We start from the raw sequence: 21,654 nt of genomic DNA, 5'->3' as shown, positions 1-21,654 counted from the left end.
GCGTGTCGTACTAGTAGGCCTAGTAAGTTTTTCCTTTCCGTCTCGTTCAATTCCAATATCGTTACTATTCCGTATTCACAAGTGTTCTGGTTGCCAGAGTCCTTTAGTTATAAATTCAATTAGTCAATCCTTTCTTCAATGTAGCCTACCACTCAATTAACAGTCGTAAAAAGAGACCTCAGATTAGAAATTAAGGAGTTATTTATTACACGACTACAATATCGCTGGAGTGTGCATCAAATATCTATATCTCTTACTTTGTGGTTTTCTTTATTTTCTCCGCTTAGCAACTTATCAATGCAACAATAGTAGTTTGCCACAGCCAATCAAGAAATGCAACACTCAGCTTACTCCCAACTCCTGGTTTTCAACCTCGCGCCGTTCCCGCACACACTTTATATACCAACCCATCATCCAATAAGAGGCCGCTACGCATGAATGACCCCCTCATACGGTACAATGGAACAAAAATTAAATCACTTGTGACAATGGGACACTTTACAAATTGTACATTTACCATTAATTTCAGTGACATACAAAGAATCACTACATCATACGTATAATGTACAAACAATATTATTGTTAAAATAGTTTCATATAGTTTAAATCTATCCAATGTTCAGTATTAAATGCATGGCCATATTTAGTTGTGGAGTGTGGGACATTACTTACCAGTATTTTACCAGTATTCTATAAAACTTTAACAATGCAGTTACAATAATAATATAATACTACTATACCTTATAACATGATGCAAAAACTGATTTAAATTCATCGTAAATCATGACAAATTCGGTTACAATAATAATATACTTTTATCATCAATAAATTAAAATGTTCAACAATCCACATTGCATGTAGCATACTACTACACCTCCGTAACATAATATCAATACTAAAACTATCTGAATTTCAAATCATCGCCTATGACAAAGGTCTATGTAAAGGAGACTAATTAATGTAATGTTTAAATATATCGTTAGTGTGAAGTTACACCAACCACTTAGTATGTTCCCATAACAACAAAGTTTCTCTAATAGAAAACATAATTTTAGCTTTAGTAAATAAATATTCATTGAGATAGTTAAATTGCACGCGCGCACATCTCTGATTATCAGCTTTTTAAAAGGTTAATTAATTATGATATTTTTTAAACTAGTATTTTAAGGCGAATTAGTTCCACTTCACACCCGTACTGTGGTATCGTCTTATAAAACAACTTCTTTTTGAAGAAGCAATTTAGCTTTTGCCTGAGTGCTGTCTAAAATTATTAACGGTTATAACCAATATTGTTTAAGGGTTTATATGTTATAAGAAATATACATTTTAAAGCCGCGGTGTTACCATTTAAAGAAAAATTACCTGAATCCTCCGCACTGTTTATTGAAAAACAATGTACAATTTATGTAAAAATATAAATAAAACAAAAATTAAGTACATCATCCGAGTAACCGAGATAAAAACTCTGTTAGAAAGAACTTTCAATGTTTATTACGTCATGTCAACATTTAAAATATACTACATTATATAATTTTTTGGGGAGTTCACATGTTTTGTCGTGTCAAATAAAACAAATGTTACCTACTATTATGGTTAGCAGTACTCTATATACCGTAAATCTTCTAATTGTAACCCTCAGTTATTATTCTTTGATTGTTTTTTAGGGTGAGTTACTATTGGAAGGAGGTTACTATTAGAGTAGTGGGTTACTATTACTAATCTTAAATTAGGCACCTGAAAATAGTAACCCACCCAAACTTTTCTGGTCAGCAACTCATAGCAAAATAATAAAACAGTACGAATAAACAAATTTGTTTGAACTCAAAAACACTCAATCCTTCCCCACTCCCAAGATCAACCTGCATTATCTCCTTTTTTTTCAAAATACAGCTGTATCATATGTTTTTGTGACTTTAAGAGTAACCCCCATGGGTTAATATTAGAGTAGTGGGTTATTATTATAGATTGACTTATTTGCAGTACCATACAGTATATTCCACCCAAAGTAACAAACAAAAATAGGAAAATCACCTAAATCATGAAATACGGTACAGTACCCAATCTGAAGTTGAGATTGCAAATAAATCACTACCGTCAAATAGACTTTACTTTTCCGTAGACTTAAATCTTTTGTAGTTAAACCTCCCATAGGCTTAAGTCTTTTTTTTATAAATCTGTCATTAACAATATTCTCATTATTCACTATGTAAGAATTAGCTGGAACGTATTTTTAGTTATGCTTCACTTACAATAATTAAGCAAATCTCAATTTGATTCATTTTTATAAGAGACTTTATTGAGGAAACACATTCAATTTTGCAAGACCCAACCTATCCAATGCTCTATTTTGACGTTCAAAGAAAAAGTCCATCACCTCTCGTAATAGATTCCGTAATCATTGTAAGAATTTTGCAGTCAAAGTGTCATGTTACCTGAACAGAATTTGGAGCCTAGATATATTTTTAGCTGTAACTGTCAGTTTACATTCAGACTAGTTAGAACTATCGGATGAAGTGTTTACTTTTCAGGCCAAAAAAGAAAAAAACACTTATTTGTTTTATAAATTTATAAAACACTGTAAAAAAATGTTATAGGCCTACAAGAAAGACAAAAAATGTATATGTATACAATACAATACATTATCTTAAAGAAAAGGGTCAATACTCTTTATTTAATTTAACTATGTAGCATAATTTAAATCTATAACGTCATTTTTAAATGATCACATCGTATTGATTCCAGAACAATATTATAATACTTTGTTTAGAGAGAGAAAATACTATAATATAATGTTTGTAATATTTCAGGATGGAGCGTCACCTTTATATGTGGCTGCAAAAAACGGCCACACAGATGTTTGCACTGTTTTGCTCAAGGCAGGTGCTAAATTGGATCTTTATGACAAAGTAAGTTTTACAAAAATTAATAATAATATTACTAAATAATTAAGTGTGATTAAAAGAGTGTTTAATTTTACAATTTAAAGGGCGTGCCAGTAATAACATACCTAAATGAAGCAACAACATCGCGGGTTTTTACAGATCATTTTTTTGTTGCGAGGATGACTAAATTGTTGAGAACTGCACGGTTGTACCCCTTACATGGTTCGGAACACCGCTGCCTCGTCAAGGTTAATCTTGACATTGTAAAGTAAGATTAATCAAGGTTTTCTGATGTCACACTTTGTAATAACTTGTTTAATCGTTATAAATTAATAATAAATATTACTTGTAATATTATTAATTTTATTGCGAGTCGGCTTACCATCGCGGTACATTATAATATTTATACATAGTCTACTGTACTATGTAATAATAACGTCATTAAGTCATACATTTACAGTAATTGTAATGTCAGAGACATGGTTTGACGACAATAAATCGAATATAATAGATCTTGAAAATGACAACTTAATAAATGATTCCCGTCTTGGACGAATGAGTGGTGGTTCAGCAATCTATATTCATAATATACATTTTAAAGCCGCGGTGTTAGCCTTTAATACCAGGGAAGAGTTAATTTACGTAATTTAACTCTTCCCTGTTAATACTAAGAGACATTACCTGAATCCTCCGCACGGCTTATTGAAAACAATATACAATCTATGTCAAGATATAAAGAAGACGGCGGCGCGTACCCCGAGAAAAAATAGGTTAGAAAGAACTTTCAATGTTTATTATGTCATGTCAAAATTTAAAATATACTACATTATGATACGGTATAATACAGTCACATATATGTAAGGAAAACTAGCTCCAGCTCGATATGTGTGCCAAAATAGATTTTATTGGCTAACTTTGTTATTCTTGAGTTGCTGAATTCAAAAGAGTTAGGTGCCATTTGTATTTTAAAATGGCCGACATTCCACACTGAACCATCCATCCATCGGAAAGGGAATGTAATGCTGATCGTTTTATCCCATTACATCCCTATCAAAAAATGCATAGTTACATAGTTATTTAACAATAAAACAAGTCACATTATGCATACTGTACATCTTTTTTTTATAAATCTGTCATTGAAAGTATTCTCATTATTCCTTGTTTTATAGTTTACCAAGACCACATGTAGGAATTAGCTGGAACGTATTGTTAGTTATGCATCACGTATAGGACTACAGTATTCATTTTTATAAGATACTTTACTGAGGACCCAACCTATCCAATGCACTATTTTGACGTTCAAAGAAAAGGTCCATCACCTCTCGTAATAGATTCTGTAATCATTACCATATGCCTTTAGGGCACTGAATGTTAGAGAATGATATTTCGTGTTTTTTTTTCAGTTTTCTGTTTTTGGATGGTACTGTAGAGCAACACTGTATTTTATGCAAAATGATAAAATAAATAGATATGAATCGAGATTTTTATTTGATTTTATAAAACATTTAAAAAAACATATCCCCTCCAAGTAACGGTAAAATGAAACCATGAATGATAAGAATTTAGCAGTCAAAATGTGTTACCTGAACAGAATTTAAAGTATGGATATTTTAGCTAACTGCCAGTTTATCATAATTTACACTCAGACTAGTTAGCACTATCGGATGAAGTGTTTATTTTTAAGGCAAAAAAACCCCACTTATTTGTTTTATAGATTTATAAAGCACTTATATAATAAATGTTATACAAGAAAGACAAATGTATACATATACAATACATTATCTTCAAGAAAACATCAAGGGCTGATACTCTTGATTTAATTTAATAATGTAGCATTATCTAAATCTATAATGTCATTTTTAATTGATCACATCGTATTGATTTCAGGACAATATTATAATATTTTGTTTAGAGAAAAATTACTATAACATAGTTTGTAATATTTCAGGATGGATGGTCACCTTTACATTTGGCTGCACAAAACGGCCACACAGATGTTTGCACTATTTTGCTCAAGGAAGGTGCTAAATTGGATCTTCAGGCCAAAGTAAGTGTTACACACATTAATAATAATATTACTATATAATTAAGTGTGATTTAAAAAGTGTTTAATTTTACAATTTAAAGGGCGTGTCAGTAATAACATACCTAAATGAAGCAACCACATCGCGGGTCATATTACAGATCATTTTTGTTGCAACTAAATTGTCGAGAACTGCACGGTTGTACCCCTCACATGGTTCGGAACACCGCTGCCTCGTCAAGGTTAATCTTGAAATTGCAAAGTCAGATTAACCAAGGTTTTGTAACAACTGGTGTCACACTTGGTAATAACTTGTTTAATCTTTATAAATATTAATAATAATTACTAGAGGGTGAGCTCGCTTCTCTCGCTCCCCCTCTAGGAAGTGTAGACGATGGTTCTCGGAATAATAATGACTCTTGTCGTAAACAGTTTTAGAAGGACATTCTGGCCTGGACAATTTCGGTCGGTTACTATGCTTTTGATATTCGTAAAACTAAACGTACTCACTAACCTAAGTGTATTAGATGATTATATTATATACCTTCACACGCGCGGTCCGAAAATAAACAAAAACACAAAATGGCTATCGCCACCAAGCACTTGAAACAGGTAGTTGTTTTACAACTCCCTGGTTGAAACCAACACCTTACCGTGAACCCGGAAATTACTTCTACCGCGCGTAGAGTTAAAATTTACTGATTGAAATCAGAAAATTTCTTATAAAACCCTTTATAATATCTTCCTAAGATTGAAATATGGAACAATAGCGTCGATGTGAAAACTAATGTTATCAAATCTACGTTTCGCGGTACATCTGGGAGAGATAAGGTAGGTATCCAAGGCGGAGATTTGTACCGAAGTGTTTGCATTGTGCTCGCCTTTGTCAGAATTAACCATAATTTATATATAGATTATCATCGGTACATTATAATATTTATACATTGTCTACTACTGTAATAATAACGTCACGTCGTATCGTAGTGTATACACAATTTATAACATATTAAACATTATGAGCTATTTCTTCATTAAGTTTTAAACAGTCTGAGTTACAATAATATTAAATAGCCAAACCATATACAGTATAATTAATATAAATTAGTTCATTTTTTTTAGTTTGTTTAAAGAGAGAAATATGGAATATTTTTACTCAAATGTATATCAATGTACATGTCACGTTCACATGTGGGACAGCTGCACGAGTTTCGTACAGATGTTTTATTGTGACTACAGCGAATTTGTAGTTGCAACCCGGACATCGCAAAGTGATAACGAACTCGGAAGTAACTTTACCGCCGTTAAAAGTCTACCGATGACATCAGAAAATAAAAAAAACCTTAATACTATCTTTTCTAAGACACATGGCGTATTGTTTCGCTAACATGTCAATGGTATCTACCAGATCAGCAACATGTTGACTTTTTCAATTTGCTTCGTTTGTGCCGGTAAAATGTTCGATTGCAAAGGTTGAGGCTTCGTGGGTTAAAATCCAAAAGTACTGAGTTCATGTTCTATTCCATTGTTCAAATTTCTCTCTTAGGCAGATATTATAGAAAGTTTTAAAACAACATTTCTAATTTCATCGGCAGGGGTTTTTTTTCACGGGCAACGCCTGTAGTTTAAACAAAATGAAATTATACTGCAAAAAAAAAGTCCAGCATATTAAAACATCATCGAGGTATTTTGCAGGGAAAATTGTAAAATCAGTATATAAAATTATATCAGAAATCGATATAGCCGATTGGTAGCTGAGTTGTTGAGTTGCTGTTATGTTTGAACAGACTGCGCGCTATCTGTATGTACTGCATCGTCATTGAGACCAGTGATGCTTTGGTTCATGTTGCAAGCCGTTTAAAACGTGTTTCTTATTAACTGATGATCAAATCAAATCAAATCAAATCTTTATTCGTTCCATATATACTAAATTGTACATGGAAAAATTGTTTTCCTCGACAGAAAAATATGGTAAAACATTCATAATTACATCATACATAGAACAAATTTACAATTTAAAAACATTAATTAAAACATCCATCAACAGTAAAACTTTAAAATATATATTGCATGTGCGCTATTATGATCTAACAATCTTTGAGTTAAAAATATGAGTTGAATTTGGTACAAAAGACAGTCGGTTTCTTGACGTATCAGCTCTAGGAGCCCGTAACCGGTCTGACTTGTTCTTAAAAAATATCATATGCAATGGATGTTTCTTATCTTCTAAAATTTTACTTAATTTACTTAGGACCTGTTTTTCATAAAGATATTTTAAATCATTAACCGTACAACCAATTATATTTGATGCTATCTTAGTAATTCTAATGAGACCTTTCTTGTGTGTTTCATTTAAATTACCGAACCAAGCAATAAAAGAGATAACTAGTACTGATTGAATAACTGTTTCATAGAATAATTTTAGAGTACCACAGCTAACATTAATTTATTTAGCTTTCTTAGGAAATATAACCTTTGGTGACCTTTCTTAATTATCTCGGCCGTATTTTTTTCAAAACTAAGTTGATCATCAATATGTGTACCAAGATATTTGGTTCATGAACACATTCAATTGTCTGATCATTAACTATCAGATAACTCTTTTCATTTTTCTTTTTCCTAAAATCCCATATAATTTTTTTAGTTTTATTAAAATTAATCTTAAGGTAATTGTCATTGCACCATGACATTAATTTAACATATTCAGCCTTATACACATGATCGTCAGCATTTTTCAATAGACCAATCAGTACCATGTCATCTGCGTATTTGATTATATGACACAATGCTACATGAAGATCGATATTCACTAGTATATATTGTAAATAAACTTGGTGACAGACAACACCCCTGGGGTGCACCAGAGTTGATCCTTCTAATCTCTGAGATAGATTTACCAACTTTAACATAATGTTGCCGATTTGTAAGAAAATCACCAACCCATAGAGCAAGGTAAGTATTAACCTTCCATTCAGACATTTTATTCATTAAAATATGAGGCTGCATCAAATTAAATGCAGATGAAAAGTCTATGAGTAGCCCTCGAGCATAGGTCCCCTTCTTATCTAAACGTGAAACCACCAGGTCTAACAAGGTTATAATTACATCATCGACCCCTATATTACATTAATATGCAAATTGGTTAGTATTCCATAAAATCACTACATTCAGACATTAGTTGACTTCTAACAATTTTCTCAAGGATCTTCATTAGAATAGATGTTAATGCCACTGGTCTGAAGTCGTTAATGATTTTAGGGTTACACATTTTCGGAACAGGTATAATCTCAGAGACCTTCCATAGATCAGGTACCACCCCCGTATTCAGTGAACACTGGAAAAGCTGGCTTATTATTGGTGAAAGCTGAGAGGCACATGATCTAATCAAACGCCCTGATACACCGTCCGGACCCTTTGCTTTACTAACATTTACCCTTTCCATATATTTCTTAACATCATCTACATCAATTTTTATTGCACTTTTATCATTCATTTCATTTTTAAACCCTTCAGCAGATGCAGTCATTTCACATTTAAAATTTATTTCATCAAATCTAGAATAAAAAATATTAAAATCATTTGGTTTAAAACTGTGTTCAATTTCATTATTTTTCTTCCCCATACCTGTAATTTTCCTAACTCCATTCCAGGCCTGACGGGTGTCCCGGCACTTGAATTTGTTCTCAATTTTTTCTTCATATTCTTTTTTACATGCTTTGATTTTATTATTTACACATTTTTGAATCTTTTTCTTTTCCATCTCGTTGCATTTGTTTTTGGATGCAATATATTTCTTAAGTAATTCCTTTCTTACATCTTTTGTGAGCCAAGGCTTATTATTATTAAATATTCTAATTTTCTTTTTGGGTAATGATTGTCATTACTTGGTGTTTGATTTAAACTAAATAATATATTGATTATACCAATTAGGCCTACCGCAAATATTTGAATAAACGCCCCTCGCCAATAAAACATCTTTGGAATATCCAACCTCCACCCTCTAATAAACGCTCCGCCACGTACATTTATACACACAATATTGTATTCTAAAACAAACACAATTATACTAATTGTTGAATAATTCATTGACTGCTATGTCTATTTATTTATCAAGCATATTCATACAATTGTTTACTGTTATCACTTCTTGATAATATCAAACACGGTGTTGTACTTATTCATATCCAAGGTAATTTATTTTTATTATAAAATGTTAAATAAAGTACTATTGTTGCTGTAAAACTAACGCTCATAAGATTCATTTTAAAGAAATTAATACTAAAATTACAGAAAATGGTTAATACAATAAACAAGCAATTCAAATTCAATTCAACTTTCATTTAAGATAAACTGTTCATATTCATGAAAGAAATGAAATACATTGAGTCGAAGATAGATATCAGAAAAGGACAGTTACTAGAGTTCTAATACATATTATTGTTAGTACCTACTACACAGATTGACGTAAAGCGGTTAATTACATATAGGTATTAGAGAAATCATCAACAAAGATTCAATAACCTTCTGACAACGGACAAGAGAAATGCTTCTCTGTTACTTGCAAATCTAAAGTCGACTCGATCAAATCCTTATTTCCAATATATAATTGGAGTCATAATATTAAATAAAAACGATGTACATTAATATAAAATAATACACAAATTAAGTAAGAAAAAAATAATCCGAAAATAAGTGCATTTTTTTGTTTATCTGAATGAGTGTGAATTGAGTGTTTGCTTGATGGCGGCTAGTTTGAAGGATGAGTATGCAGTGACAATTGCTAATTTATTCTGTTTTACTTGTTTTTACACAGTGGGAGAGCCAGTCGACAAATCGTGTCAAATTTCGACTCGGAGAGGGCGCCCTACTTTTCTAATTTAGTTCAAAATTGCTAAATTTTAGGGTGTTTGAAAAACACAATATTTGTAAATTTAGCTGATTATCGGAAAAATATTGTTAGTGAAATAAATTCATAAATGGTTGTGATATATTGTCATGTAAAATTAAATGTATTTGAACAAAACGATAATCTATAATTTAACGGCAAAATAAACCAATGTCTTTTTTCCGAAATTGTAGCCTACTCTAGAAAATCGTTAAAATAAAATATTTAGAAAAATTGAACAGTCCTGAATTTAAAATCCCTGTTAGAAAAATTAATAATCCACAGAATACGATATTAAGATACAAAATTCGGTTGTTGGGATGCAGCTCCGACTATTCAAACTAAAGGTATCTCTATTTGTTCCATCGAAAACTAGCGAAACCGCCATTTTGTAAACACGTCGTCATCGTGTTTATGAATTTATTTATAGCGAACGATATACGCGATGTTTATAATTGTCCGCGTATAAGAATTCATATAAATAAATACATTCCAATACAACGTATATTATTACTTGTTTATTTATCACAATATACATTTTAGTTGAGGAATATTTATCATAACTATTATAATAGCTTTTATACGAGTCCGAGGCCTAGCCCTATTTAGCGAACGATTGTTCCAGGGGCGGAAAGTCACTTAGTGACGTTGTGATCGGGCCTAGCTAATATTAATAATATGACCTGAAATAAGCGGCTAACAAGAACTGTTATATACTTGCTTACAATTGTTTTGTTATCGATGAACAAATAAGCAATTAGATTGAATAACAAATTATTTATTCAACTATAGTAGTACTGTTAATATAAATAATAGTAATACAGTAATAGTATTAATAAAATATAATATAGGCCTAGCATACAATAAATATTCAATTTTTAAGGTCTACCACATGACAATAACATAATTTACAGAGTATAACTCGCATTCAACATAAAACATTTGTATTGTAATTCATCTAAATCCTCTGCAACATACATATATTATTTGCAATTCAACATTTTGTTTTAAATTATTAAATTATAGTTTGGGTATGACAATGTCGGTAGGTACCGGTGTCATCTTTTTATCCACTTCACTCTCAATTTGAAGTCACAATGACGAAGAACTCTGCATCATCAACGATTCCTGAAAGTGTCAGAAAAAATAATAAATATTATTTAAAAAAAATGTTAATGTCTGGCTGTATATATAATTATAATATTATATGATGTCCTAAGAAGTAAAACGGGGGGGCTGTATTTTATTATTTAAATTACAGTATTTACTATTATTATTTATATAATCTAGGCCAACTAGTAGTAGCCTAGCTAGGCATCTATTGAGCCTAATAAATCAAATAATAAATGAAAAAAAAAATAATAATATTAATACTGATTGAAAAAAGTATTTTTTGGGAGGATCAGATGACCAGGCTAGGCCGGCCAGGACCAATGATACTCGTAATCAGTACAACTTAACGATTATCGGATCAGCATCAACACAGTACAACACACGTCTCGCTATCGCCTATACTGATACACGTGTCTCGCGTTGCCGAAACCACGCTCACAGCTACAAAATGTACCTACCTTTCGAGGCCTGAGAATACACCAACAAATTTTTAACAGGATAGAAATATATCATACTCGATTAAACGATTAAACTAATATTATTCTTGATAAAACAATTGATTATAATTTTTGTAATTTGTTGGGATGCACCTCCGACTATGGACAGAAAATGGACAACAAAACAGTAGTCAAATCGTACCACATTTATAAATTTCACGAGTCCCGACTTCAGTCGCCGAATGTATTGTATTAGCTTTGGTTTCTTTGAAGGAAACCGATTGGTTATCCAATTATACTTATTAGGAAATGCTTTTACCATAATAGGTAATGTTGGGCGGTTCATAAATATTCATGAGAGCTTAAAATAAAACAGCACTTATTTGCTAGGCGACGAAAAATCGTGGTTTCAGTTTTCAACGATAGGTGGCGCTTCAAAATCGTCAATGCGGAAGTAAGTCGATTTTACACGATTTAACGGTCAAAACGCGAAGTGCCTTTCCCCCACTGTACATCTGACCGGTATTTTCGAAGTTCAACTCTGTCGCAAGAATGGTTCTATTGACCGTAACCGAGAACTTAACACACATTTTTTTTTTCATTGTTGTGTACCAATATTTTGGAAACTGTTTGAAGAGAAATATTTTCTATTCCCAACACATGAACGAAAAGAAAACCTATTTAAGCTTACAGAAAATAGTTCAATCTGTGGGTACTTAACATAAAGAATTTAAACTAGAATGTTTGCCGTTTCTCGGTAACATGTTTTATCTAACCAAGTAAAAAGAGAAAACATATTATATTAATATTAATAAATAGATTTTTTTTTCAATAACGAGGATTTCATTGCATGTTTATGAGAGTTTAAAATCGCCTATTATGACACCAACCAAATATATTGGGATATACATAATTCAAATAATTATGTCAGGTATAGAAAATGTAAGTCGCTTAGTATACGAAAATAGACTAATTACCTTATGTAACGTTTTTTGTCAGTATGCTATACTATGATATTTACGTACATATACAGCAATACCTTCAACTCGATTATGTTGACAATAATAATTAATGTTTAGCTATAATTTGTGTCATCAGTGATGTTTTCAGATTGAACTTGAACTCATCAGTCATACATTATAGTGATTTCTGGTTTTGACAAATTTAATTTGTCAAATCAGAAATCACTATAATAAAAACTGATTACATTCCAATTAACAGGAAACAATGGTACAACGACGTAAACTTACTGTGAGCTTCTGCATTTAAATTAGGCCTGTACTATTACAAATAACAGTTCCAACTAGAGGGTACTCTGAGAGTACAAACCTCCGCCTACTGTAAAATTCCCCTACATAAAATGTCTCTGGAAAATATATATATATATTTTTATTTTTTATTTTTTTTTTATTAGTGTAAATAGGCTAACTACACACTGCAAAGTTGTGGATGAAAGTTTGGTGTAATGATTATGTATCCAGCCTCTCACAGTTGAGGTCGCAGGTTCAAGTTTTTTTTTGTTTTTTGTGAACCTTGATCTTTGACCCTGATTCTTCAAAATGTAACCACAATTATATGATGAATCATTGATCATTGTGGCTAAATTTAGTGAGAATTGGATACAAACTGTGGTCTCTAGGCAGTAAAATAGTTTTTTGTTAGTTGTGACCTTGACCTATGACATTTCCCCTCAAATTCTAACTCGTCCGAGCTTTTGAGGCATAGATCATTGCTAAGCTAACTAATTACGTATAATCAATAACAATAATTGCCTTGGAGGGGGGTCTAACTAGCGGCAGAAAACTCCCAAGGGGAGTAGGAGGGATTTTTGCATAATTTTGGTCAAACTAAAATAAGTTTAAGCTGATGCAAGTTAAAGGATATCTGGTTTCTGCTAAATAAACCAGCCAACTCTCAATGAGTATGAATGGCATTTATCTAGAAATAGGGATGAAGCTGAGGTTTATAGAATTCCAATTACATCTGATTTAAAATATGATGATAAATAATCCAGGGCATCTTCGTGATTAATATCGGGTTAACCCAGTGTTCTGGTTCAAATTTAGCCCCTGTTGATTTTACAGTAGTTATCAAAGCCCGCCGTTTGTCAGATGTTACTGCGCTCAATACCAGTATAGCTTCTTTTAAGCTGCAATAAGGATTTTCATATCAATTAAGAACCAAGTTTATGTATGTAAGGATAAGTTGGAACTGAAATGTATTGTTTTAACAATATAATACAATACAATAACAATCCAATAAAATTATGCTTCACGTATACAGTTGACATTTGATTTAGAAGATGAGAAAACTACACTATTTTCATGCATATAAGCTTTTAAAATATGTCTGAAAATCATAAATAATATTAAAACACGTAAACAATAAAAAAACAATTATCTGGAACGCCAAAAAATATCGTGCAAAGCCATAATGCGTGATTTTAGCCCTCTATTATTAGCATTATTTAAATCTATAACGTTATTTTTAATTGATTACATCGTATTGATTGCAGGACAATATTATAATACTTTGTTTAGAGTAAAAAATACTATAACATAATGTTTGTAATATTTCAGAATGGAGCGTCACCTTTATATGTGGCTGCACTAAAGGGCCAAACGGATGTTTGCACTATTTTGCTCAAGGCAGGTGCTAATTTGGATCTTCAGACGAATGTAAGTGCTACAAACATTAATAATAATATGTACTACAGTATAATTATAATTCAGTGTGATTAAAACAAAGTGCTAATTTTACAATTTTTAAAGGGCGTATCAGTAATAACATACCTAAATGAACCAACTTAGGCCTCTTTGTAGTGAGGATGAATGTATTGTCGAGAACTGCACGGTACCCCTCACGTAATTCGGAACAACGCTGCCTCATCAATGTTAATCTTGACATCTTAAATCAAATACAGTTTTTAAGTCGCGGTCATTTAAAGCCCTGAATCTCCAAGTAAGATCTCACCACAGACCTTAATATTATTTTCAAATTAATGATCCCGAAACGCAAGAAAGGACACAAATAGGGTCCATTCCTGATAAGTACTGTCTTAAAAAAAGACACATCGCATATAATTACTATCTGTAAACCCCGTTTGTACTGTGTCGCACTTGTAGTAATCGAGCTGTCGCACTTTATAATCAAAATGATTATTATTTGATTATTTCATAAACTTTATGAATTAATAAATATTACTGCAATGTTATTACGCATTTCACTAATACTATTTTGCGACTGCCGAGTTTTTGCTCCCCTCCAATGTTAGTTTAGCTTTTTTTACGGCCACGCGTAACATTCCAAGCTGTCTACACTATAAAATTAGTGTGCCCAAATATGGTAATTATATGACATCATCATGTCCATATATGGGCACATCACATTTTTGTTTGTGCAAAAAAACGATCAACAAATCAATTATATTAAAACATCATCAAATTATGTTGCGGGTAAATTTTAAAATCAGTATATACAATTTTAAATATCATAAACGGGGTCTATGCCTACATCGGGAGAACTGATTATAGCTATAATTATAGATGTATTTCAAATCAGGTAAAATCTCGATATAGCCGAATGGTAGCCGAGTTGTTGAATTGATGTTAGATTTGAACAGGTTGCGCGCTATCTGCATATATCGCCGTTGAGACCCGGGATACGAACGCCCTCTCCCCCATAAAACATCTTTGGTATATTCAACCTCCACCCTCTAATATACGCCACGCCACCCACATATATTTATACACACAATTCTGTATTCTGTGTTGTACTTGTTCATATCTAGGGGAATTTATTTTATTATGAAATTAATGTTACCAACAAATTCCTTCCCCAAAAACACCCACACATCACAACAACATCATTGTTTGTATATTTCTCATTACTATACATATATCTGACGATGTGTGTGACCATCATAAAAAGCTTGTTAAAATGTTTCAATTCGGTTTCAATAGTAATAGGATGGGATGCGATGATATATTTTTAAGACGAATCTAAAACTTGCTTCATTACTAAATTCTAGTAAATTTGGTTCATTTGAATATGCGTCCGTTACGAATCTATCAAGACATAACTACTGAAAAAAAATCTTCCTGGTTTTTATGGCAGAATTTTGCCATATTTTGTATTCGACCATTTTAATAGAAATTCATGTTTTTTCGTCTTGATTTCTGTTACAAATAGTTCATGTATGTACTTAACCAGATATTATATTTAAAATTCATGCCTGTACCTGAGCTTTAATAGCTGAAAACCGGTTGAACAGCTCGAGTACAGTCTCATAATGTTGAAGACAGACCGATTTTCTTTAAAAAAATACTATTTTGTTAGATTTAATATACGTTTATACAAATGTATTGATTTGCGATGAATAGAACATTCCAATCTCTCAGACTCCCAATTTGTAGGTAAATTTGGAGAATAAACTTAAAACTGAGATATAATATTGCAATACTTTAGAAATATTGTAAATACGTATTACCCATTTTTGGTCACCATTAGAATCGATTTTTTACTGTGAATGTGGTTACTGTTAGATATATAAACACATGTACAAAGAAGATGTATTACTGTGACTGTGGGTAGGCTCTACTGCTGGATATATAAACACATAATATACAAATAAATACTGTATTACTGAGAGTTGCTTCTCAACGTTTGTATTAATTAATAATTATAAAAATATAAACGTGATAGTGGTGTAATCTGAGAAAAATCTATGTTAGAATGAACATGTTTAATGTTTATCATATCATGTCAACATTCAAAATGTACTACATTATATGGTTATGTAGGTTTTTTGTGAGTTCACATGCTTGTTCGTATCAAATAAAACGGTCTCAATTATACAAATGTCACCTACTATTATGTGCACAAATACACAAGTTTGGTTTGCAGTACATCATGGGTTTACTAATATACTAATATGTTTACATTTTCAACTCATTACAGTATAGTTTCTATCAAAGCAGGTGAAACACTCGACATTTTATAACACAAAATGTAAATCACCTACAGTATGAAATTGTTACGCCCAGATTGAACTATATGGCCACTGAAGAACGCAATTAAAAGTATACAGATATATAATATTAGCAACTGAATGTCTTTATTTCTTTTTCCGCCGGTCACTTCTGTGTGGACTTGTTCACTACCAATTACATTCCAATCATACATAAACAAGCATGTGTATACTCGGCTTGGTTTACGATTTACTACAAATCAACTTCAGCCCAACGGGCAGCACTACAAACAAACGTTAACGTTTAATTGTTATAATTATCTACGTTAGCACAGAATCACATTGTAACCTATACATTATCGTTATTACAAGTATATAGTATTATAAGTATATAGCCTTACAATAAATGAGTATCTTACTTACAATGGTCAATCTGTATTGTTGCTGAGGTGCGACACCTCCCTTCTCTACAAGGTTGATGTGAGGTGTAATTACTACATTCCTCCGCAATTCTTTTATACGGTAATACACCTGACTAGTTCTATGCAAATTACCCTTTGCGTTTAACTTTACATATCCGTCACTTTTGACTGTGACAGAAATACCCCCTCTAGAATTGACATTGTAAATAAATCACTAGAGATCTTAAATGGCACGACAATAAGTATTATTACTAAGGCCCATGCTCAACGTTTTTACTTTTTGCATAGACTTAAATAGTTTGAAGTTAAACCTCCCATCAGGCCTGCGTTTTTTTTTAATAAATCGGTCATTGAAAGTATTCTCACTTTTATCATTGGTGCATGGTTTACCGAGACCACATGTAAGGATAAGTTGGAACTCAAATGTATTGTTAATTATGCTTCACGTATATTTTCAATTTGATTGATTAGCGATCACGTTACTAAGAAAACACATTTGATTTTGCAAGACCCAACCCATCTCATTTTTGAAGTTCAAGGAAGCGGTCCATCACAACTCATACACATAGATTTCCTAATAGTTTTTACCATTTAGAGTACTAAATATTAGGGAATGATTTTTTTAATGGTGATTTTTCTGTTTTTGTATATATTGTGATGTAGCCTACAGAGCAACACGATTTTATTAAAATGGTACACAAAATGGATATGAATCGACGTATTCATTTGATTTGGTAAAAAAATTTGTTTAAACATATCCTCTACCAGTAACAGCAAAATGAAACCAATAGTTAAGAATTTAGCAGTCAAAATGTGTTATCTGAACATATTTTGGGGCCTCGATACATTTTAGTCGTAACTGCCAGTTCAAACGCAAACACCACTTTATCATAATATATGATTTGGGGCTGTTTTAACTTTAAAAGTTCCATATGACAGTGCGTATATCAATGTCTCCAACAAAAAATGTTAAAGGTTGAAGTTTTCAACCGTCGCAAAATTACACTAACCGTATCAAACTACAGTATTCTACTACGCAATCAGTGCACTGTATCAATAGGTTCTTTGACAATTGTAGCAAAATAACAGGTAGCAGAACTAGTACCATCTTTCATGCATATTAAGGACCACAATTTCTTACCGAATTTGCAATATATAAATGCTACGTATAAAAGTACCGTACTATATAACAAAATAATATACAAGCAAAACAAATGCATGCATATACAATACATTATCTTAAAGAAAACATCAAATGTTAATAATCTTTATTTAAGTTAAAGCTTAGGTACAGGCAACAATGTTAAATATAATATCTGGTAAATTGTACATAAATCAAATAATTGTAATAGAAATCAAATAATTGTAATAGACATCAAGACGAAAACAAGTGGATTTCCCTTAAAATGGTCAAATACACAATTTTGTAAAATTCTGCTATAAAAACCAGTAAGACTTTTTTCAGTAGTTAAGTAGTTGAACCTAGTGTAATTACATGTCTGGTGACTCTATAGAAGATGAAAAAAGATGGTTGATAAACGGTGGATAATTTTTGCTATAGCATGAAAATAAAACTATGAAGTATTATCTATATTCAGTCCTCTGATAACATTTTTTACCACACTGTTTATTTTTAGTTTTTTTAAATTGCCTCTCTATTTACAACATTTGTGTACACATGAATAGAGATTTTATTGTGTAATTTGAACTATCCCCCACTAATAATAAAGTGCATATTTTCAACAAGCTCGTGTAACACACATACAATCACAAACATTATGAAACATAGGGGAAACTATAGATATTGGAATGCAAGATCAATATAATTTGTTTGCCCTCACCTGGTGTTTAAGCTAGTTTTACTTGATCACATCGAAAAGATTTCAATACAATATTAAATAGCTTTTTGTAGAAGACTATACTACTACTTCTATAACATGATGTGTGTTATTATTTCAGGATGGATGGTCACCTTTAAATGGAGCTGCACAAGAGGGCCACACAGACGTTTGCACTATTTTGCTCAAGGCAGGTGCTAAAGTGGATCTTCCAAACAATGTAAGTGTTACAAATATTATTAATAACAGGTGCTATATAATTCAGTGTGATTTAAAAAAAAAAAATTATTTACAATTTAATGGGCGTGCCGGTAATAATATAGGTAAATAAACCAACCACAATGCGGGTCATATTATAGATACTGTAATTTGTAGCGAGGATGACTGTACTGTCGATAACTGCATGGCGGTCGTAACTCTCACATAATTATGGTTCGGAACACCGGTGCCTTGTCAAGGTTAATATTGACTTTGGGAAGTCATTTATCAAAGATAGTTTACTTCGTTGTCTTTTAAAGCAATGCAAGCAAGATCTTACCAAATAACTTGTATTTGAGGTGTAACTATGTTTTAGAGCAGGACACACTTTTTTTCATTGGAATCCTTTTCATTGTAGAAATCAATTTAAGGTACTTGTGCATGTTGATAATATTAATTCATCTAAAATATTACTTACAATAAACGCCGCTCGCCTTTTTTACGTAACAGTTTTAAGTATTGTTCTTTCTTCATTAAATGTACACTTAATCGCGGGGAAGGTGTTGCTCTATTAGGTAGGTAAATAACAGCATACTGACAGCAGCAGTTACATCATGAAAAAGGTTCACCTTTGTACAAAGCGACTTACATTGTCTTTTCCTGACGTAGATATGTGCGGTATGTATATCCCATATCTTAGGGATTTTTTTCAAGTACAGTCAAAGAAGATTTTATATTACGAGAGCTAAAATAAGGAAGGATGAGTAGTAGTAGTGGTAATATCCTTAAGTTTAGTGTTCACGATTTTTTTCCTTTATTCACCAATAGCAAAAGCAAATTGGAGAAGATTTCGTTAGATAAAGGTTTGCCCCATACAAATACATTTACTTAACACTCAGATAGCAAAAGCAATACATATCAATGAAATTAACATTCAGTAATAAAGGACATAAACAACAAAATGTATTTATTATGAAATTTTACCAAAAAATGTCTCCCGCGAATGAAAGCCTCAACCCCTAATACCCACCCCGCCCCGAATAATAAGCATGGTTCTTAAAATCTTCCTCATCTTATATAGTCTAAAATAGACATTGACAAACAGATTAGGTTTATTTTAACGAATAGCAAGCACTGCAATAATTATATGGTAACCGAGGTTTTTTTCAAACAATTCATCGTCCATACTTACTAGAGGGTGAGCAAGAGGTCTATGCAGAATGAGGACTGTTTAAGGTAATATACGACGTGCGCTGATGCGACTGGTTCCTTTATAGACTGGACTAATGTAACACGCAGTTTATTGGTATCTTTGGTAAAAAACTGAAAATATTACAAAACGCTAGGTTATATTTGAGATGTTACTAAGTGTTAGAGCAGGACCTCTTCCTTTCGAACTTCATTGGCTTCCTTTATATTATGGAATTCAATTTATGACATTTGAATGTTCATAATTCGGATAATCTAGTGTCAGAGTACCTTCGAAATTTTATTAGACCCTATGGTTGTAAAAGAAGGGGTCTGAGAATGATACCAGGCGTACAAATTCAAATTACTAGGCTGGTTTCGACTAAATCCTTATTTCCAATAGGATAATAATTGGCATTATAATAGTAAAAAAAACATCGAATATTACAATAATATAAAACAATACATACATTAATGATATAAGTAGTTCTTTGATAGTTACAGCCAAATGAAACATTGGTCTCTTATGATGTAGTGTCATTATTTACCAAAACACCAGTCAACAAGTCTCTCAAAATAATTGAAGAACGCTTACACTGTGATAAACAACTATCAGAGAGAACGTGGTTACATATCAACGACATTATGGAATTGCTTCAATTGGTACTCACCACCACATATTTCAGCTTCAGAGGGGATATCTACCAGCAAAATTCAGGTATGGCCATGGGTAGTCCATGTTCTCCGATTGTTGCGAATTTATTTATGGAATGGCTGGAAAATGAGGCAATAACTACAGCTCACACCGACATAAAACCGAGGATATGGAAAAGGTATGTAGATGGCATTATAACAATAATTCCCAAGGATGCGACACAACCATTATTACAACACTTAAACAAAATCGATGATGACATTAATTTCACTTGCGAAGAAATGTCCTTAACAGACAACTCTATCCCATTCTTGGATACGCTAATTTTAGTTGATGGGGAAGGCAACATCAACACTAAAATTTCTTCATCTTCTACAACACAAGTTATCCGTTATCCGCACACTTCTACACAGATGTAACACGATAATCACAAATAATGCAGACAAACAGAACGAAACTAAGATGATACATACTTCACTTAAACAATGTAACTACCCTACATGGACGATTAGAAAGGTACAACGTAACTAAGATAAACAAAAAACGGACACACAACCCGAAACAGAAGACATAAGAGGGTCGATATCCATCCCATATATTCAAGGCCTGTCAGAGAAAATCAAGAGAACATTAAAAAAATATAACATACGAACATACTTTAAACCATCTAACAAAATTAAAAACTTAATCGTCCGACCGAAAGATAAAGCATGCAAAGAGGATTCCTGTGGTGTTGTCTGCAAAGTGGGTTGCACCAACTATGAGATGGTGTACATTGGGGAAACGGGTAGGGCACTCAAAACCAGAATTAAATAACACAAGAAAGATGTTGAGGAAAATACACAGGACATACAGACGCGTGCATCACGGAAAGTTTCGTTCTCCATTTTACATAAATCAGCAATCACGGACCATATGACCACACACAACCACATACCTAACAGGGATAAGATAGAGGTACTACACAAAGAACAAGTTTGGCTTAAACGTAAAATTAAAGAAAGCATCAGCATAAGAAAGCAAAATAAAAATACAAAGATGAATAGA

The 21,654-nt window shown here is 32.2% G+C and overlaps 1 protein-coding gene across 1 annotated transcript in view; it reads left to right on the top strand.

Moving 5' to 3' along the window:
* Window positions 1–20,322, top strand: part of LOC140049702 (uncharacterized) — a 56,079-nt gene extending 35,757 nt beyond the window's left edge. Inside the window, exons 7-9 of the mRNA XM_072094651.1 lie at window positions 4,831–4,929; window positions 13,917–14,015; window positions 18,688–20,322. Of these exons, the coding sequence (XP_071950752.1) occupies window positions 4,831–4,929; window positions 13,917–14,015; window positions 18,688–18,897 (408 nt within the window). The 3' untranslated portion in view covers window positions 18,898–20,322. The remainder of the gene's footprint in view (window positions 1–4,830; window positions 4,930–13,916; window positions 14,016–18,687) is intronic.
* Window positions 20,323–21,654: the final 1,332 nt, after the last annotated feature.

Source organism: Antedon mediterranea, chromosome 5 (genome assembly GCF_964355755.1).
Source record: "Antedon mediterranea chromosome 5, ecAntMedi1.1, whole genome shotgun sequence".
Classification (NCBI taxonomy): domain Eukaryota; kingdom Metazoa; phylum Echinodermata; class Crinoidea; order Comatulida; family Antedonidae; genus Antedon; species Antedon mediterranea.
Note: the sequence above shows the minus strand (reverse complement) of the source record. Positions and strands in the feature narration are given on the sequence as shown.